The 20,286-nt window shown below is 40.1% G+C and overlaps 2 protein-coding genes across 2 annotated transcripts; one reads left to right on the top strand and one right to left on the bottom strand.

The window, feature by feature from the left end:
- Nucleotides 1–807: 807 nt before the first annotated feature.
- LOC308095341 (uncharacterized protein) lies at nt 808–2,913 on the bottom strand. Its single transcript, XM_080442366.1, has 3 exons — nt 2,535–2,913; nt 1,881–2,133; nt 808–1,154 (listed from the first exon to the last, which is right to left on the bottom strand). The coding sequence occupies exons 1-3, from the start codon at nt 2,597–2,599 to the stop codon at nt 825–827; spliced, it is 648 nt and encodes a 215-aa protein (XP_080298492.1). The 5' UTR covers nt 2,600–2,913; the 3' UTR covers nt 808–824.
- Nucleotides 2,914–3,913: 1,000 nt separating this feature from the next.
- sh3bp5lb (SH3-binding domain protein 5-like, b) lies at nt 3,914–17,060 on the top strand. Its single transcript, XM_080442036.1, has 6 exons — nt 3,914–5,054; nt 5,911–5,973; nt 6,683–6,811; nt 10,883–11,044; nt 12,828–13,001; nt 15,883–17,060. The coding sequence occupies exons 1-6, from the start codon at nt 4,746–4,748 to the stop codon at nt 16,531–16,533; spliced, it is 1,488 nt and encodes a 495-aa protein (XP_080298162.1). The 5' UTR covers nt 3,914–4,745; the 3' UTR covers nt 16,534–17,060.
- The last annotated feature ends 3,226 nt before the right edge of the window (nt 17,061–20,286 follow it).

Below are 20,286 nucleotides of genomic sequence, written 5' to 3'. Positions count from 1 at the left end.
CAAACCGCAAATAATAAAAACAGTGATGAAGTTACACTAACTGCTTGACCATTTGGCCAGGTATTCATCGTGATGGCATGGAACTCATAACAGTATCTGAAAGACCTCCTCCAGGAGCTGAAGGACCCATGCCCTATGTGCTTACAGCAGATGATCAACATCTTGTAGACATTATACAGGGCCAACGGCCACAAGATTCACAACATCAGGCAGGTTGGCAGGAACCATGCACTGAAGGAAGCACTGGCTGAATTTATACCACATACTTCTAATCCTCAACTGGACAAATTGAGAGGCTACCATCCACCTCTGAGGACACAAAAAGGCTCTTAAGGGCCACTCAATTTCATTTAACTCATTAAGACCTGAAGCCGATTCTAAAAAATATCTTCTAAATCCTAACACTTTTCTGACAAACGTAAAATAAAATTTAAAGTGGTTAAAATATAGCTACAATCTAAAATGACACAGAAACTCTGTGAACAATAATCACTTAAATGTGTAGATCTAATCTTCAAATACCTTCAGTATCTAGTTATAACCATTTGACAGTTTAAGTCATCACCTGCCCCCCTCTTCCTTCCCCCATTATCTTGTATACCTTGCCTTGTTAGGAACTGGCAAGGAGCCTGAGAATTAAAAAATAGTTTAATCGAATCATCTTTCTATCTGGATTAAAGTTATACATTTGCTTACCAATGTGCTACTCTTTACAATCATCAGAAATAGAAAAGTACAAAAAATAGCACAATACAATATTTACATAGTTTAAATAACTGTTATTTAGATGTTAATTAATTAGCCTGTATGGACAGAAAAAAAGGCTAATCCTGATGATAATCCTCAAACTCTGCCTGTGTAATCATTCTCATAATCTCTATTTTCACATTTGCTTTTTTATAAGGGGCTAAACGTTTAAGTGCAGGAACTAAACTCAGCACAAAATGTTCGTCCTCATCGAGAGACTTGTTTGCAATAGCTCTGAGTGCTTGATCATCATGGTCTAAAGGCGCTTGGTAATCGAACTCTTGTTCCACTTTTCTTTTCACCCCCTTCCCTTTACTGGTGGGAGGGCCGAGTTGACGGACAAGGGTTTCCACCGCCTGGGAAAGAGGTGTCGATGGTAGTTCAGCAGATGAGTCTCGCTCCTCCACCTAAAGTGAACACCATAAAAACAAAGAACAAGAACACAGCTCATATTAGCCATATGTTCTACTGTTAATGACAATTAAGCCTAAATTAAGCCTAAATCGCTTGCATAAATTCACCAGTTTCAATCAGTTTCCCACAGTAACAATGGCTACACACTATACAGTAAAATCCTCAGTAAACTCTGAGATTGAGAGAGTGCAATTCAAATAGAACCAAATGTACATACACAACACTAAATAACATGTAATAACACTCTTAGTTATAAATGGATAAATGAACAGGATTTTACAGTGTAGGCTCTGTAGTGATGGCTGCTTTTGACATTTAACACAACTTTATTCAATGGATTTATTGGATATTTCATGATTAAATGGACCAAACCTGCCGATAATTTAAAAATAATGTATTAGGGAAGAACGTTATTATATGAATTTGGATTTGTTTGTTTTTTATTTTTACAGAGTGGCTCCTATATGGGCTGCGCCATTCGAGCGTCTGTGCGTCCTAGAATTAGAAATGCTGTGTGTGTGTGTGCGTGTGCGTGTGCGTGTGCGTGTGCGTGTGCGTGCGTGCGTGTGTGTGTGTGTGTGTGTGCATGTGCGTGCGTGCATGTGCGTGCGTGTGTGTGTGTTTGGGGGGCCAGGGCTTGGAGTCCCATCAAGGTTTATTGTAACTCAAGAGAGTGAACGATTGGACACTTGTAATGTACACACACGTTATTAACCCACCATCTCTTTAACGCAGTTGCCATCCGTTTCTCCGTGTTTCACGTAGTTATTGAGCCAGGACAGTGATGTCAGTATCCACTTGCCCCTCCCACGGTGGTCTCCATGGCGACCTTTCCTCTTGGCCTTCACGTAGCGGTCCCTCATGCTCTTCCACGTTTTGCGCACGTGCTTCTCGTCGCTCTCCTCGAGCGTCTGTGCGATCTCCTTCCACGAGTTGTTCGCCATCTGGCCGTCCGTGTAGTCGCGCACGGACCTGTCATTAGGCCTGTCACAATTATTACATAATCGTATAATTGCAATTATTTGAGATAATCGCAATTATTTTTGCATAATCGTCATAATCGTTTCCACTTTGAAAAATGTTCACACATTTTCAAATATTAAAAAAGCAGAAATAGCAGATCAGCTATTTCTGCAATTTTGCAATGTATACAATTATTAAATATAAATATGTGAATAGTTTCTTTGTATATTTCAGTTATTTGTCATATCTGCCATGTGCAATTTTGTATTACGAGTTATAGAAATTAAAATTGTATTCATATGTTCCAATGTTCAATGCCAAACAAACACACAATTAAATCGTTAATCGTAATTATTTGAGTAACTATTAATCTTCATGTAAAATGTAATAATGGTGACAGACAGCCCTACCTGTCATACAGGTGCCGGTATTTGCGCACCTCCTCGCAGACGCGCTCTTCAAAGCTCGTCGTCATGCTTAATTAAAAGCTGCGGTGTTTTTCTCTTTCTTTTTGTTTAGTTATTTATTAGTTATTTCAGTCAAATTCTTTGCCGCGTCGTTTTGAAGGAGCTGGACGAGGAAACTCCGCGAGAAGAGCCAATAATTCACGGCAGACTTGCCTCGCGCACTGGTCTCGCGTCTCCTTAAATAAATAAGGATCTAAGGATCTTTATAAACTCCTTCTGGCCTATAAGCGCTTCAAACAATGTTCGCGTGAATCAGTTTAACGTGATTTAAATGAGAGATTTGCCGTAAATAATGCAAGTTTCTCAAAGCACACACGATCAACTGCCAATACGAGTTTATACTTCCATGAATCCCATCATGCTCTGCGCAGCGTGCGCGGCCGCGCGAGTCACCGCGCGCCGCGCCCCGCCAGACTAGGATCGGTTACCTTCTGTTAGGTTACGTATCCGGGCCACAGAGAACCAGCGGATACGGAAATAGACTGCGTCTGTCTATGCATGTGTGTGCTTGGAAATGACCGGATACAGTTTTTAGAGTAGGCGGGCTCTTAAACTACTACTTGCTTAAAACTCGGAATAGAAACCAGGCTTTCATGCCTGGTGGTGACGTGACGCGAGGTTACGTCCCGAAGCCGCGATGCAGCGGCAATGGCACTTGCAGCCGCGCGCGCGCTGCGACCCGCCAACAGGACCAAGCCAGTGGTACTCACATTTTTTTTAACTTAAATCAATACTGCAATGGTAGAAATACTCTGTTACAAGTAAAAGTCCGGAATTCAAAATTGACTTCAGTAAAACTACAAAGTATTGGTACAAAATGTACTTAAAGTACCAAAAGTAGAAAGTACTCATTAAGCAGAATGTCCCATTTCACATTTTTTTAAATATATGAAATGTATAAAAAGCAGATCGACAAGCTCAGTATCCTATTTTCAAATGGGCTAAAGTGGGTAATGTATATTTTGTAATAATAATCAAAATCTACAAAGTAACTAAAGTTTTCAAATAATTGTTGTGGAGTAAAAGTATAATATTTGCCTCTGAGATGTAGTAGAGTAGAAGTAAAAGTACTGAAAATTGGAAATACTCCAGTAAAAAATAATTGTACTCAAGTACAGTACTTGAATAAATGTACTTAGTTACTTTAGTTTACACCACTGACAAAAGCTATCTCAAAACTTTGTCTGTATATACTGTACAGCATGAAAAACTGAATTAATTCAGATGTGCACAAAGATTTTAGTAAAACAAAATAGCCTAGAATACGTACGTAAAATCACATTAATTACTAAAATAATAGCTCTCATTCATTTTTTTACACAGGCTTTTATATAAACACATGGTAGATAGATAGATATATAGTTAAGTTGTCAACGGCAGTTTACAGCAGTAGAGAAGATACAGGAAAAAGTACAGCTAGTGAACCGTATAGTCTTGACAAAAACAATGGGCGTTGCAGCATTATAAAAATCACAATAATGGACTAACACCCAAAAGTCCCAAAACACCACAGTTATGAGACATTTTGTTAATGCCTCATGGTGGTTTAATTGCTTATTTCATTCGTTGCATATTGTTTTAAACTTTATTCAAAATGTCATCCATAAAAACTATGAATAGGGGAACTTAGCTGAATAAAAAAATAAAAATCACAACTTGAACACAACAACATAGCATGAATGACTGTTTGTTTACCAACAATAATTATCTTATATTTCTCCTTACATAATACGACCCTGCATGGGTAATAATATCCATAGAGTTAAAAAATAAAGTAATATCACACCATGCTGTGTCAGCCAAGCCAATACTCCGTTGTACAACGGTGTCGCTCGCCAAAAAGAACAGATCTGCAAGCCAACAACGAGTCTCGATACGACGCGTTGGTAGCTTGTAGATCTGTTTGTTTTGGACGAGCGACAGCCACGCGCGATGGAAACAGCCAGCTAGCATCTGGCTTCACACAGCTAGCGCCTTAGCTAGCTGGCGTTTTAGCAGCATGATTCTCGGACTTCTGGAAGAACGTGACACTTTAAATGTGCATGTTTAATGTTGTAACGTGTGACGTACATAGGATGTGACCGTGAATACAAGTTATACAGCTATTATCGCTGACGAACTGACGAAGAGGCAAGCCGACAAATTAGGCCGCAAATGGAGCCGCGGACCTCGCTTGAAATCCCGACCGGTTCTGGGGTCCCTGTGCCGGCAGAGCTGCGACAAGAGACGCCGGGCGAGGAAGCGAATGATGGAGGTGGTAGGATGAACGCTGCGAGCACGCTGAGGGGAGGAGACGTCGCTGTGCCAGGGGGAGTAGCAGGCAGCGACGGGAACGCAGTGATGATGAAGATGAAATCAGATTGTGACGATGATGGAGACACGGATACCCTGAAAAAGGCTGGGGATGATGAAGAAGAAGATGATATTTGCAAATATGAAGAGGCATTGGACCCAAGGATTCAGGCACGGCACGTTTGATTAGGCAATGTTGTATACATAAACAGAACGAGTTCACACAACACAAGCCAACCCAACATGGGTTAATTTTAAATATAACGTGACGTATCTAGTCCACGAGTTGTCTTTAATTAAGATGATTAATGGGGTTGTTTACACGAAATCAGTTCGTACATAACTTACTGAGAGATGTTTGCGCAGGCTCTACAATGTGTACTGAGAATTGTGAGTGTGAATAATTATCAGTGGTGGTAAAAGTACTCAATTTTTTTTACTTAAATAAAAGTATCAATACTGAAATGTAGAAATACTCTGTTACAAGTAAAAGTCCAGAATAAAAAATGTTTAAGTACCAAAAGTAAAAGTACTCATTATGCACAATATCCCATTTCACAAGTTTCCAAATGTATAACAATCCTTTGAAAATAACAGATCTGCAAGTCACAAGGTGTTGCTTGTGAGCTTAGATCGGCTATTTTCAAATAGCCATGGCTGAAGTGGTTATTGTATGTTTTACAAAGTAACTAGTTACTAAAGTTTTCAAATAATTGCAGATGAGTAAAAGTACAATATTTGCCTCTGAGATGTAGTAGAGTAGAAGTAAAAGTATTGAAAATTGGAAATACTCCAGTAAAGTAAAAAATACATCAAAATGGTACTTAAGTACAGTACTTGAGTACATGTACTTAGTTACTTTCCACCACTGATAATTATACCAAATCTGTTATTCTCAGAGCAGAGGCTACAGCCACAAACCCCTAATTTGGTGCAAAACCCTTCCATGTTTGAAATGTTTCATGCCTTATCAATAATATTATAGCCCTAACATCATGTCTATCTTTTTGCCTCCATCTGTTCTCAGGAGGAACTTGAGCACCTCAACCAGGCCAGTGATGAAATCAACAAACTGGAGCTACAACTGAATGTGAGGGAGCTGCTAAGTTTATTTGCACAATATAAAAACGTATCGTACATACAGTATAAGATTAAGACACAGCAGCTGTAGTGCAGAAAGGGTAACAAAGCCCATATAGAATACTTAATCAGTCCTTTTTTTGTTGAAGAAGTTCAAAAAGCAGGCATACATTACTAATCTAGAACAAAACAATACATACAAGCTTGTGAAAACACAAGCAGCAGCACATAAACATGTAGAATACAGGCCTGCAAATGAAAACAAAAAAGTGGAAAAACAGAAAAGCAAATGGAATAATGCAAAATGACATGAACATCAATACACTACTTTGAAGATGAGACAAGACATTTATTTAAATTGTTTCCTGGAGACTAATAAGGAAGATGATTTACTTAAGTGATATGTGAACATTGTTCAGTGAATTCCATAATAAGGACATCTGTATTTGATGAAGTACGACAGGCAGATAAATGGAAACTATTTTTTTGTCTCGATGAATAGGATTGAATGTCAGATTAAAGAATAAATGGACTGGATTGCTCGTGTCAGGCATCACCCATTTCACTCGTCTCTTGTGACCGGTTTTCTCGTGATCACAAGACCCCTTTTAAGTATGGCATTGCCATATTTGCCCTATTGAAAAGGAATTAGATGAGTTGTGATGTAGGCATGATGCACTTTTGAGATATTTTAGTTGTTTCTCTGATCCCCACCACAGGATGCCAGGTCAAGCTACAGGAGAATCCTCACAGAATCTGCCAGAAAGCTCAATGCACAGGGCTCTCAGCTTGGTAATTGCATTGAGAAAGCCAGGCCCTATTATGAAGCCCGCAGACTGGCTAAAGAGGTATGTGTTGGCTGTGTATTTATGTGAGATAAATGTTTCTGCCCCTGTTTCTTAGTGTCTGTCTTTCTGTCTGTCTGACTGACTGACTGACTGACTGACTGACTGACTGTCTCTGTGTGTAGCTTTCAGAAACTACTCTGCTGATTAGCGTCAAGATTTCATTCACACTGTCAAAATAGGCCCAAATCTTTTAAATTGGGTCCTGGGACACCCAGTTCTTTGAGGCTGTGTAGCTAATGCAATATTTGTGTGCACACTGAACCATTATCTGAATCATTATCTGATACATGTTTCCGTGTGTGTGTATGTGTGTCTGTCTGTCTGTCTGTCTGTCTGTCTGTCTGTCTGTCTGTCTGTCTGTCTGTCTGTCTCTAGGCCCACATTTATTTAATTGGCCTCATGGATAGTTTTGCAATCAGTTTGCCCAGTGGTTTTCAAAGTTGGGGACTGGGTTTCCTCTATACGTGCACCTATATACGTGCATAATGTCATGAAACAAGGAAATACCTGGTGAAGTGAAAGTCATTAATAGACATTCAACAAATCTCTTACACGAACATGTTTTTGTGATGCACTTTTGTGTTTTGTATGTGAAGAATTTATAAAGGGCACTATTTCCATTTGGCCAAAGGAGACGGACTGTCTGTCAACACACTAGTCAACATGCCCACAAGCTGCCAGTTTAAGTCCTGGATACAGTATATCCAGGGCTTCAAGTTCTCCGTCGCTATGCAGCTGACATTCTTCTCTGTTTATCTGTCGCTCTGCGTTGCTGTTATGTTTCCATACCCTGCAGGGACCCCTTTCCAAAGTCAAAGTCCTGAAGTCACAAATTCTCCATCACAACACACTTAATCCATGCTGTGTTTAGAAAAGTAATATAAGTAAAAACACATTATTATGTTATCAGGGTTCTTTTGCTCATACATTATCATTTACGTTCCCATACCCGTAATTGCACCAGAGTTAATGTGTAGCCGGCAGCCGCTAATGTGTATCTCTTGTCCCATGGCAGGTGGACACAAAACAACCCTATAACATGAAATACTGTACAAAAACAGTCCATTAGTGTGAAATGTTATCAATATGGCAAAAAAAGAGTTTCTTGTGTTTGTGGGTAACTATGGAATAGCTCTTCCCCCACTACTCATCAGTTCTTTATATCCCAGAACTATATCCAGCCAGATTTATGTTGTTAGATTAGATTTAGTACAGAATTCTTCAACTGTCTATACTGTAGGTGGGGAGATAACAGTGGAGAGGGTGAAAGGGTGAAACCTATCGTCATTCTTACAGTATATACTCTCTCTTCTAGCCAGTGAAATTAAATTGTTCCTCATTTCTGCTGGGGACCCCCTAGACCCCAGTTTGAGAACCACTGACTTACGTAACCTAACTATCGAGTAGAGCCCTACCGATGTCAGATTTTTGGGTCCGATCCCAATTTAGATTTTGAAGAGCATTAGACCACCGAATACTGATGTTTTGACAAATACTTAATAGAAATAAAAAAGTACCATCAATAATAATAATAAAAAAAGGATTTGATTAAAGTTTTTATTTTAGGACATTTGCTCAAATAACTTTGATAGATAAAGATTTTCAATAAAGTGTAAACTTAAATAACATATAACTGTAATTGTACTACATATGAACAAGCAAACAAGTAAATACACACATAAACTGAACTTTTTATTTTATTTAACCACTTAAGCCCTATTCAAATATGTTCAAAAATAGCAGATCTACCAACTCACAAGGCAGCAAATTGCCCGCTTGTATATCTGCAATTCTTTGAGAAACTGGAAAATCTTGACATGCCCAAAATAGGGGAGCCAGGTTGAAAGTGGTTAAAATCAGGACGAAATCAGGACAAAATTCGGGCCCTGCATAATTGACAATACCGAAGTCAAATAATGGCTGATACAGTATATCAGCCAAACCGATATTGGTCAGGCTCTACTAACAATATCTAAGGATTTTGATCGAGAGGTCTCACCATTACTATACTCAATGGGCCCTATCTTGCACCCGGTGCAAATGCGGAGCAAATACCTTGCTCATATGCCTATGTAGGTAGGCTCACAATGCGCGCACACTGCTTGCAATCAAAATCCATCTGAATTCAACGCAATACTCATGTTCATCATGTTAGATGATATTGCCGAGGGACTCAGCTTTGAGGTTCAAACATTAATTAATGATCTGGGCCAGATTATGCATATATTGCATAATAAGAAGAAGAATGTCTCCGTGCCTCTTTGGAGACCAGAGTGGCGAGGGGGGAGAGAGAGAAAAAGTGAATACAGTTTATTTCAATAAGTAGCCTACACTTATTGTTGATAAGTACTGTAGGTTAAATTACCTCTTGTGAATCCATAGCCTCCCGGATTTCTTTATCTGTCTCTGTACATCAGTAATGTGGTCATCAATATTCATTCAGAACCGCGACAACACACAGAAACCGCTGCTCTCTGTCACGCTTTAATATGTGGTTAAAAAAATTACCTAATTAAGAATGCACATTATTAAGCTGATATGTCAAGATATTACAGATGTCTCAGACATTAGGCTACAGGAGGAAGGCGCAATTCTGACCACAGCAACCTGGCCACTGTGGGTGGTCCACCTCTCTTTAAAATGTGATTTTTCAGTGAGCAGAGGGCTTTTTCCCCCGAATTTCTTGGCATAATTATATCACATTATTAATGCTGCTCCCATGGATGGTCCAATGTAATTTTCCTCAGCAGAAAATTGTTTGCGTCTCCTCCAATTTGCTGAATATATGATTTAAATAACAATCTCTTAAAGGGTCTAATTTATGTTATGCCCAAAATACTCGCATGACTAATTCAGAGAATAATTACAACCCCTTTGCGCCGCATATACACCCCCATCGCATTTGCGCCATAGATTGTATAAATAGGGCCCTATGTCTTGGTTGTTTACAAGGTAATGTGGTAGCTGGCTTACAAAATATATATTTTTTTCATTTTCTTACTTTAGTATCCATAACTGTGTTGAAGATTATGAAAACGACACTAGTTGATTCAAAATATGTTTCAATGAGCCTCGCGTGTACATAACTCGTGTATTTCTACTGAAATATTTTAATGTTAATGTAACTTTAACTTTTATGATAGGAGTGAGCAATTGTGTAGGCTGAAGCATGTGCTCGAATAAGTTATGATTGATTACGTAAAAGATTAACCCTTGAAGAAAGCATGCACAAGTGCCAGTCATGTTTAATAAGCATTGTGAAGGGTAATTTCAAACTGTAATTGAACTAATGAAAATCATTAGGATAAAGAGCAAGGGTCTAATTGAAAACAATTAAGCAAATAATGGATTATGAATCCGTCCTGGTTAGCACTAGTGTTTACAGAGTTATGAAAATGCAGATTAGAAAATGATGAGAGAGTCAAATCAGACTAAATCTGCAGGTGTTTGCATCATTGCCCATGTAGAACGCAATCTTCACGGTTAATTATTCAGTGCACAATAGACGGTCACCCTTAACACGGTTGACGACTATCGAGCAAGACTGTATCGTCTCAGGACACCACGTCACAACATTTACCCAAGTGCTCAATCTCGGGCAGTCATCAATTCTTAAGCATCGACCTTAAACTTGGGACATCCTGTGTGTCCAGCCGTGTTACTGCTCCTGCACAGTCGATGACTCTGTCCTCCTCCGACTCTGAGTCACCTTGTCTTAACTGCCTCCTCCCAAACAAACCTAGACACATCTGCCCCCAGGCGCTGACATTATACGCTGACTTGCATGACTGGAATACAATCAGCTTTTTGTGTGTTATGTCTCCATGAATTGTTTATCCTGCTGCTGCATGCTGCGTGGCATGTGTCCAAAACCTCTCTAGTTTGTTTGTTTCTTATGCTTTTTCTTGTTTCTGGGCTGCTTCTTGCATTTTTCTCAAACGGCACATCCTCACAAAATCCCCTTACTCAGCTGGATATATCATCTGTGATTGATGCTGCTTCTCCTGGTCTTGTCTCATGATTCGTTGTGATGTATTTAAGTGAGCTGTCATTGGCTCCTCTTCCTCCTAGGCTCAACAGGAAACTCAGAAAGCAGCTTTAAGGTTTGAGAGGGCCGTCTCCATGCACACAGCCGCCAGAGAGATGGTGTATGTGGCAGAGCAGGGGCTCCTGGCAGACAGAAACACCCTGGACCCCACCTGGCAGGAGATGCTCAACCATGCCACTTCTAAGGTAGATGTCACAAAAGCAGGCGCTCAGACTGAAAGCTTATAATAAATAATGGCAGGATTATGAAGGCTATATGGTAAATGGTGCATTTATATAGCGCATTTTATCCAAAGCGCTTTACATAGATTGTGCATTACATCGAACTGGAAACCTCACGGCTTCCATCCGGCCGCTCTACGGGCCACTCAACCCCTGAGCCACTGCCGCCCCATATGTCTTGTCATATGTCTAGATGACAAGAATGACAGGAAATGGTTCCAAAACCAGATTAGGTTTAGGTAGTCATAATAGTTAAACTGGGTAGTACAATTATGGGCTACAAACAAACCCAACTGTACTGCTAGCCTGGTAAACCATCCCGGTCGCGTGAATCCACATTATCATGTGTCTTCTGCAATGTGAATGCATGCGACCGGGATGGTTTACCAGGCCGCTGTACTGCCAGTGCCACCATGACAGCAAAACAAATGTCATATTACCAAAGCAAAGCAGCCCAAAGCAAAGCAGGCAAAATATTAGACAATCGCAGTTAACCCATTAAATCACCACTTTCAGCAACTGCCTTCAGGGCAAAAGAGTCCCCATTGCAAAAACATCTATAGAAAATAATTTGTCCCTGTTGCCATAAATTATGTTAATCAGTAAGGACAGTCACTTTTTGAAGCCTGCCTGCTACTTTTATATGTATCCATTTAGCCCTGATTCAGGCCTCACCTCCTTTTTAATGTTTCTATTTTATATTTTCAATTCAATTGAACGCATCATCATAGTCTTATCATTAGTCTTGCACTGAAGTGTCAGACACGTTTGTAAGCTGTTTTGGGGGCCATCGGTCTCTGTCAATAATCAATGATACGTTAATGACTTCCGGTACTTATTCTAAGATCAAGTGTAAATGTAGTCATTCACATTAGGACTCATTTTCCTTCGAAACAATCCATTAGCCCACTCGGCTATGTATTGCAATTAAGCCTCTAAAGAGAGTAATTGAAGTAAATTCATAACCCTACAAGATTAAGCTGTGGTCAATAACTCATCAAGAGAATGCTCAAATTTAGTATTTGGTGTTTTGAGTGACATTGTTGAAAGGAATCACATACGCCATACAGTTTCTATTGAAGTTAAATGTCAGTAGACTGTAAATCCTTGGTCTTAATTTAGCTCTGTGAGTGTAAAAAGTGACCCGTAGTATTGTGTTTTTTTTATTTATTTTTTATCCCACAAATTTGTAACCCTTTTTCACCCGGTGCCAATTATCTAAGTGATCCTGGGCACTACACTCCCCTCACCAGCCTAGGGAGCCCAGGGCCAAGCTCATGCCTCCTTCAATGCATGAGAGCCAACTGACCTTCTTATCACCTGACCGGGGGGAGTTTCCCCGGTAGGACGTAGCGCGTGGAAGGAACACGTTATTCCAACCAGTTCCCTTCTCCTCCATCAGGTGCCCCGGCTGTCATGGGGGAGGCGGTATAGCGACCAGGATTACTACATGTTTTTGTGAGAGTATTAACTACCCTGGTAGACACAGGGAGAACATGCAAACTCCACACAGAGTAGGAGTATTGTGTTTTTAAGATTGATGGCAATGGTTATAGGTGCATATGGAAATCAGCTCGAGATATCTGAGTTTAGGCATATAATTATGTAGGGAGTCAGCACGCGTGTAGTAGTGTGTGCACACCAGGTATTACTATACTTACAAGGGCCAGATGACCCCACAAGCATAGTAGAACTTATGAATATACCATTTCCTGTGTGTGTGTGTGTGTGTGTGTGTGCGCGGTAGGTGAACGAGGCAGAGGAGGAACGTCTGCGTAGCGAGCGAGAGCACCAGCGTGTCACTCACCTGTGTCAGGATGCAGAAGCTCGAGTGCACACGCTCCAGAAATCCCTCAAGAAGGTCATCCTCAAATCCAAACCTTACTTTGAGCTCAAGGCACAGTTCAACCACATACTGGAGGTGGGTACCAGGCATAGTTCAACCACATACTGGACTGGAGGTGCGTACCAGGCAGTTGGAATAGAAGGTTGTGGGTTCCTTCCCTTCACACTATGTAGGAACAGACCATCATTCATTATTTAGGAGGTTCTTTTCTCAAACCAATCAAGCTAAATTAACTTTTGACAGTTTCTACATGTTTTAAGTATGAACCGCTTTGCACTATGAAGACCATCTTTAAAGGGTTGCAGTCAGCTAACAGCTTACATAGTTAAAGGTAGGGTAAGTGATTTTCTTTGGTTAAAATAAGTGTTAAATAGCTCTATATTCTGATAGTACTCATCGCTATAGAGTGTTTGTTCAGTAAAAGGAGTCTCCTTGTCTCTCCAGCTCTTTATAAAACAGAAAATGCATTTTCGTTTCATTTCCAATTTTATCCAATCAGGATAGAGAACTCAATCAGGATATAGATTAAACAAGTGAAATTGGAAGTGATGACACTAAGAAATGAGCAGGCAAAATTGGAACTGGAACACTATAAAAATGAAGCTTAAAAATGGGTACTTTCTCCTGTTTGGCTGAGATTTTGACACCTACTAGAAAATGTATTTTCTGTTTATTAAAGAGCTGGAGAGACGGGGAGACTCCTGTTACTGAACAAACACTCTATAGCAATGATTACTATCAGAATATAGTGCTTTAACCTTTTAATAAAATACTTCTTGTTTTAACCCAAAAATATCACTTACCCTACCTTTAAACAAATCAATAATTCTGGAGTTTTGACGTCCCAACAAAAGTATTGTGATTATTATTTCACAATCATCATATATGTTTAAGTAATTATTTCTGGCTTGTCGTCTGCCTTTATTGATAGTGACAGTGGAGAGAGAAAAGAAACAAGAGAGAGAGTAAGGGAGTGACATTCAGCAAATGGCCCAGGAATCGAACCGGGGACTCGCTGTTAGGGGTGGGACGATATGGGTACCTCACGATACGATATATATTACGATATTAGGCCCACGATAACAATATATATCACGATATTCGACGATGTTCGATATATTGCGATATCACGATATTCGATATATATTGCAAGAAATTTCACCAACGATATATCACGATATCTGAAAATATCGATATATTGCGATATCACGATAGTCCTTGTATTCAATTCATAAACACATAAAATAGCACCAAACAGTTCAAAATCATCATTACAAAAATACAGAGTAGGAAAAACAACGTATCACAAACTTAAAAATTATATCGATATTTTTCGGCAGTATATCGATTATTTATCGCGGGAGAAAGTATCGCGATATATCGATATATCGTCCCACCCCTACTCGCTGTCATACTTCCGAGCCTATGTGGTACGCGCCCTAACCACTCGGCTATCAGGCACCCTATAATCACCATATTTTGGGAGAAGAAAAGCCATTCTCTCTGGATATATTAATTCCTTTTTATTATTAGTTTTCATAAAATCTTTATGATTGTATCTATACCCTTTAAGTAAGCCAGAAGAATGATCTCAGTTCCCACCATTATGTCTGTCCTGGCTTTCAGCCTCTCCCCTCAGGCAGACTTTATACGGTTATAGAAATGTGTTTTATAAGCCTTCTTATTTCCCAGTCCATCCAATGACTCAATACTGTAGCAGGTAGTGACTTACAGTGACTGTGTTTTTGTCAGTAGTGGTTAGATGGGGTTTCATTTTATTCCTGCATTGTGTGTTTGTCTTTATATTATTGTGTATAGTACACTTGTTTTGCTGCAGAGCTGGATCCAAAACAAATTTCCCTTTGGGGACAATAAAGTGAATCTTGAATTCTTCCACTCATAATTTGGTGGAGGGTCGATGATATGACTATATTATTAAACTGCAAACTTTTAATTATCTTTTAAAACTCCATTATATGACTGAAATGTATTGTCTTTATTTACTTGTAGCAGTATTTAGTTTGAATAATTTAAATTCAAGAAGCTCAATTATCCCAAAATGGCATTCAGGTTCATTATTATCATCGAATATCAAATCATATCAATTTTATTTATGAAGGACCTTTGTCTCTAAATTGGAATTTCACCTCATCATTCACATTGCCTGGTGACAGGCAATTAGGAGCGCATGTACAGCCTAGTGCTTTGTGGTAGCCCTGTGACAGGACGTTGCATCAGAGAGATGTCCAGCCAGAGCAGAAAGGTTAGTAAGTCTCTCTTAAAAGTGCTTTGAAGTGTTGCTGTAATTTGACCCTTGTAGTACCTGGTCCACAATGTTACGAAAATATGTCATACCCGATGGCCTTGAAAACCATGTGGTTTTGTCGCGTTTCTGTCATTCCAAGTATCTGTTTTGTCATTTCATTTAGTATTAGTATGAAAGGCAGTTTCTACCACTGAAAGCAATCAAAAAGGGCTGAACACATTTTTTCCCCATGAAATTTCAGAATGTTTCCTCACAAATGTGTGGTAGACACCCTCTGTATTCTGAAGTAAAGAAGACTCTGAGAATGCTGAGATATAAATTTGTGAGAAAAAAAACACTCACAATTCAATACTTTTATTCATCGGTGGAAATGGGCTTCTGTACATGTGTCATATTCAATGACGTATGAATAGTTTCATTTTATGATTAAGATTTCAAGCACATATTTGTCATTGATAAGAACATTTATGCTTTATACTTTAAAATGACATTTTTGGGAAAAAAGGCAAAGAAAAAAGATTCTATTGAAGGTAGAAAGAGCTTTTGAATATCATTTTTGACACATTGTAATTTTATTCCCATTTTCTAACTGTCATGGACCCTATAATATACTCATTGCAATATAAGACGTGCCAACAGTTGGACTACAGAGAACCATTCTAAGAACAGCCTATAATTATGTGTTCACAGGAACATAAGGCCAAAGTGGTACAGCTGGAAGAGAGAGTGGCCAAAGTCAAAACCCGTTATTCCATCGCCCTGCGCAACCTGGAGCAGATCAGCGAGCAGATCCATGCGCAGAGGGGGCGTGTCAGAGCCAGCACGGCGCGGCCCGTCGCCTGCGGAGGGCGGAGCTCCCCAGTAGGGGCAGAGTCTGAGGTTAAAGCTACGGTTGCGATTCACATTGTTGCTGCCTGTGGAAGTACTATTGGAGCAGGAGGGCTGGAAGACGGAGAGAAGACCAGGCAGACGAGGCAGTGGGTGGAGAAACACAGGGAGTCCGGCTGGGGCCAGAGGGAGAGGTTGCAGGCCGGGCAGGCTGGATCGGATTCCATGTCGGTCATTAGCCTGCAGACCATCGCCTCCGACCTGGAGAAGTGCGACTCTGTTGAGCACCTGGGGGAACTGAGCGATGTAGCGAGTGTGGTGGGGGAGGAGTGGGACAAGGAGAGGGTGCTCCGAGCCAAAGACAGGGATAGAGACAGGAAGATGAGGCCCCTAGAGAGAGTGACAGTGGTCAACGACCCATTGCAGGACAGAGCAGATGAAGAGAAGGGAGCAGCAGGTCAAGAGAGACTGGAGAGCTTAGTCAAGCAGCACCACAGAAGTGTTAGCTTGTGAGCTTTGTTAGAGTTGTGATACTGACGAGGACACAATGAATTATGAATGATGACGTGGGAAATCTGCAGGGGGGATTCAGAAAGAAAGAGAGACACTGGAGGTGAACGAAGAAGACCTGGACACATGGGAGGTTGCAGATGAACCGGAAAATAGAACATTTTTAAAGTACAAAATGCTGGCTCTGACTGAGACTGCTGCAGTTGGAAACAGCAAGAAAAGATGTGTTGGCACTTGGCAGATGCTGTGCACCAGGCGCACATTTATGAATCACCATGCGAGATCGCTATGAGAGCAATAAAGACTGGGAGAGAGGGGTGGAGGCTTATAGAGCTCACTGACCTCCCCTGGGACTTGTAGCCCGAACCTGTCTGTGTTTTACTATTGGGGAGATATTGATGTCAGTTCTGATGTCCTCCATGCTGAGAAGAACAAGAGATTACAAATGTCTAATCACTGTACAGTAGAAACAGGCAAAATGCATACATAGTGCAGAGACTAAACATTTAAATTCAGCAGTGTTAAGTGTGTGTGTGCGTGTGTGTGTGTGTGTGCGTGTGCGTGCGCGAGTAAAAATCGAGGCATAGCTTGTTTTCATTGATGCAGCTTTACTTTGGTATCAATTCACACCATTTTCACTTGTGCGTATTCCTATTGACATGTCAGGATTTGGTTCCTTTATACTGCAGGAATGGACAGATGTGATTATTTTCTTTTCAAAGCAGACTTTTTTTACTTTGTAGAAATCACTCACAAAGAAACTCAAGAAGATGAAAAAATGGTGAAGCAGCACTATGCAGGAAAAATCCAGATGGCATTGTCTCCACATTGACAAACCGGCTGCTTATGGGCATGTGGATGTGGGCTAGTGTGGCGTTAGTTTATGTCGCCTTTGGCCAAACGGAAATAGCCATCTTTATAAATACTTAACCTTTAAGTACAACAGTGCTTCACAAGAATAATATTGGTGTAACTAAGAGATTCACTGAAAAGTTAAAACACTTTTATGACTGCAACATAACTTTAACACTCAAACTCAAACTAAGAAGTAAAGCTGATCACTAAAACGATCAACAAATCCGTTCGGTGAACATTTTGAAACAAAGCGTTTTTTTGGCAGGGGGGGGCGTTTTTAGGTAACACATACTTTTATTTAATAGAGACAGGAATCACGGAGGGGAGAAACATGCAGCAAATGGTCAGGCCGGCCGGAAATCGAACCAGGGACCCACTGTAAGGCATTTAAATAAATAAAGGTTTGAATGAATGAACCCATGTGGTACGCACCCTAACCACTGGGCTATCGGTTATCGGTGCAAGCTTAACAATAAGAGGTCTGATTCAGTTTAAAAGGGTCTGTTTAAAAAAAATAAGCATGAATACGTTCAAGCCCGTGGCGTGGTCGCTTCGCTCCTGTCTCGCTGATTTTACGCATGCGCCATTGCACTTTGTCCAAAAGTGTCCTGCATTTCTCATTGTATGCCCACGGATTCCCACCATGCTGCTGCGCGTGGTGGGAAAAACACTTTTAACCCTTTAAGACCTGAGGCGATTCTTAAAAATGTTTTCTAAATCCGAACCGATTTTTGAAAAAAATCTAAAAAATATTTTTTCACGATTTTTCAAAAATAGCAGATCTACAAGTTCATAGCGCGGCACTCGGTGCCGCGCTATGAGCTTGTATATCTGCTATTTTTGAATAGCCAAAGAAATCTAAAGTGACACAGATGCGTGACACAGGTCTTAATGGGTTAAGCACAGTATTCTCAAATGGTTGTTTTGGCCATGTGGCTTTGATCCACTTATTATTACACCATTTGAGGATATGAGATCTGACTTCATGAGAACATGCGTTGTAGCAGATTATTCCCTGCAATGCAGTTTTACTTGCTGCACCAGTCCGAAAAAAATCCCTTGATTTTGAAACTGGTTGTCTTTTGAGATCACTGTATGCTCAAAGCATCTGTTTGGTCTTTTAGGATCTGGCATTATCAGTAAGGAATTGTATAAATGGTATGCTCGGCTGGAGGTGTTGCTCTTGAATCAGATTCTCTTGCCCAGCTTAACGGAGCTCTTTGCACATTGCTTGGCTTTTGCATCAGAGATGCACTGGTGTAGTATATATAGAGCATTTGCATGGAATATCCATTTGCTGTTAAAAGGGATTTTCAGCTCTTAGACAAAAATGTGTACCCCGCATTTCACTTACTGTATAGAAGTAGACAAATGCTCAGTTGTTTTAAAGTGCCTTTGGCTCAGCAATCCTAAAGAGTTGAAATGGACTTAACAATGTTTACTTACTATTTATTTTCATAAATCCTGAGTGGGGTGAATTCTTATCATTTTAGTTGGAAATACTTGACCTCTTTTCACAAACGGTACATTTTGTTCAGATAAGAACAAGTCATGTAAAGGTTGTTTTTTACTAAAGGGTTATGGCAGATATTTCACACTGTTATAATTTAATCCTTTGAAAAGTTTCACTGAGCATTGGTATTATACATACATAATTTAGTTTTGTAATGACGTGTCATTTGAATTATTGTTACTGGGTTGCACATGGTGTACTTGTTTTAACGTAACTGTTTAGTTACTGTTTTGTTTAGTTTCTTTAATTATGAGCCAACTTTACCCGTTGTACAGACCTGACTTGTTCCTGTATATGATGAATGTACTTTTGAAAAGTGGTAGGCGTATGATAATGCTAAGCATAATATATTTAACTTATTAATGTTTAAAATGTTATTTTATGAAATATAAATTGTGTTGGAACCATTAAAAATGCATATAACACGATACATGTGATTATTTTAATGCAAGATTGTATTGTGTTGTGTGTGTGTGTGTGTGTGTGTGTGTGTGTTGGGGTGAATGTAGACTATGTGTTGACAGACAGAATCAGGTCTCTGTTTTGGTGGTACTGGATCTCATCTCAACAGGTAGTGTCATTTTCACTGAATTTGCTAATACCTTATTTTATACCATTATCTTATGTCCAGGCAGTCTTTGAGCATGTGTATTCAGGATGTATACCGTTGGTAATAACACATGAAGCAACAGTTCCCAGCAGGATTTAAACTCAGTGGTGTATATAATGAATTTCAATGAGATGGGTCACTGAAAAGATGGATATATTGGAGGGAGGACAGGTTGTAATTTTCTCTCAGTGGAACATACTGCAGGCAGCAGCGAAAATCCACCTGAGCATGATCAGGATATGTTGCACCCGGGGCGCATGATCAGAGATAGAGAGATTATTGTCTATGCCTGACGATTATCATCCATGTCTGCACTTCAATTATTCAGCAGGGATATAAATATATCACAGATCGCACTTGGAACAAGCCCACGGAGAGAGCGAGAAAAGATAGAAGTGGAAAAGGAGTGAGAAGAAGAAGATGTGATAATTGATTTTGCTGGTGGGAGGTGAGAAAAGGGGGAGAGCAGGCGCAAGTCGAGGCGAGAAGATTGGCCTCAGACTATAATTTTGGGGCCAGAGTGAGTAAGTGAAGGTGACACATGACAGGAGGGCGAGCAATCACAGAGTAGGGTTCCTATGAAAAGGCAGCAGGAGAAAAGGTGATGACAGCTCTATGAAGATGGAGAGCTGCTACTGTAGGATGCCCTTTGTTCAGCCTGGGTTTGTCGGCCATTTGCTACACTGTAGAATCCACTCAGCCACTCAGAGTGAACAAATGGAACCAAATGGAAACATAATTCCATTTGGTTCTATTTTTGGACTCAGTTAAATTATCA

This window comes from Gymnoscopelus braueri (assembly GCF_963280865.1).
Source record: "Gymnoscopelus braueri genome assembly, chromosome: 11".
Lineage (NCBI taxonomy): Eukaryota > Metazoa > Chordata > Actinopteri > Myctophiformes > Myctophidae > Gymnoscopelus > Gymnoscopelus braueri.
This window is presented reverse-complemented; position numbering and strand designations above follow the sequence as displayed.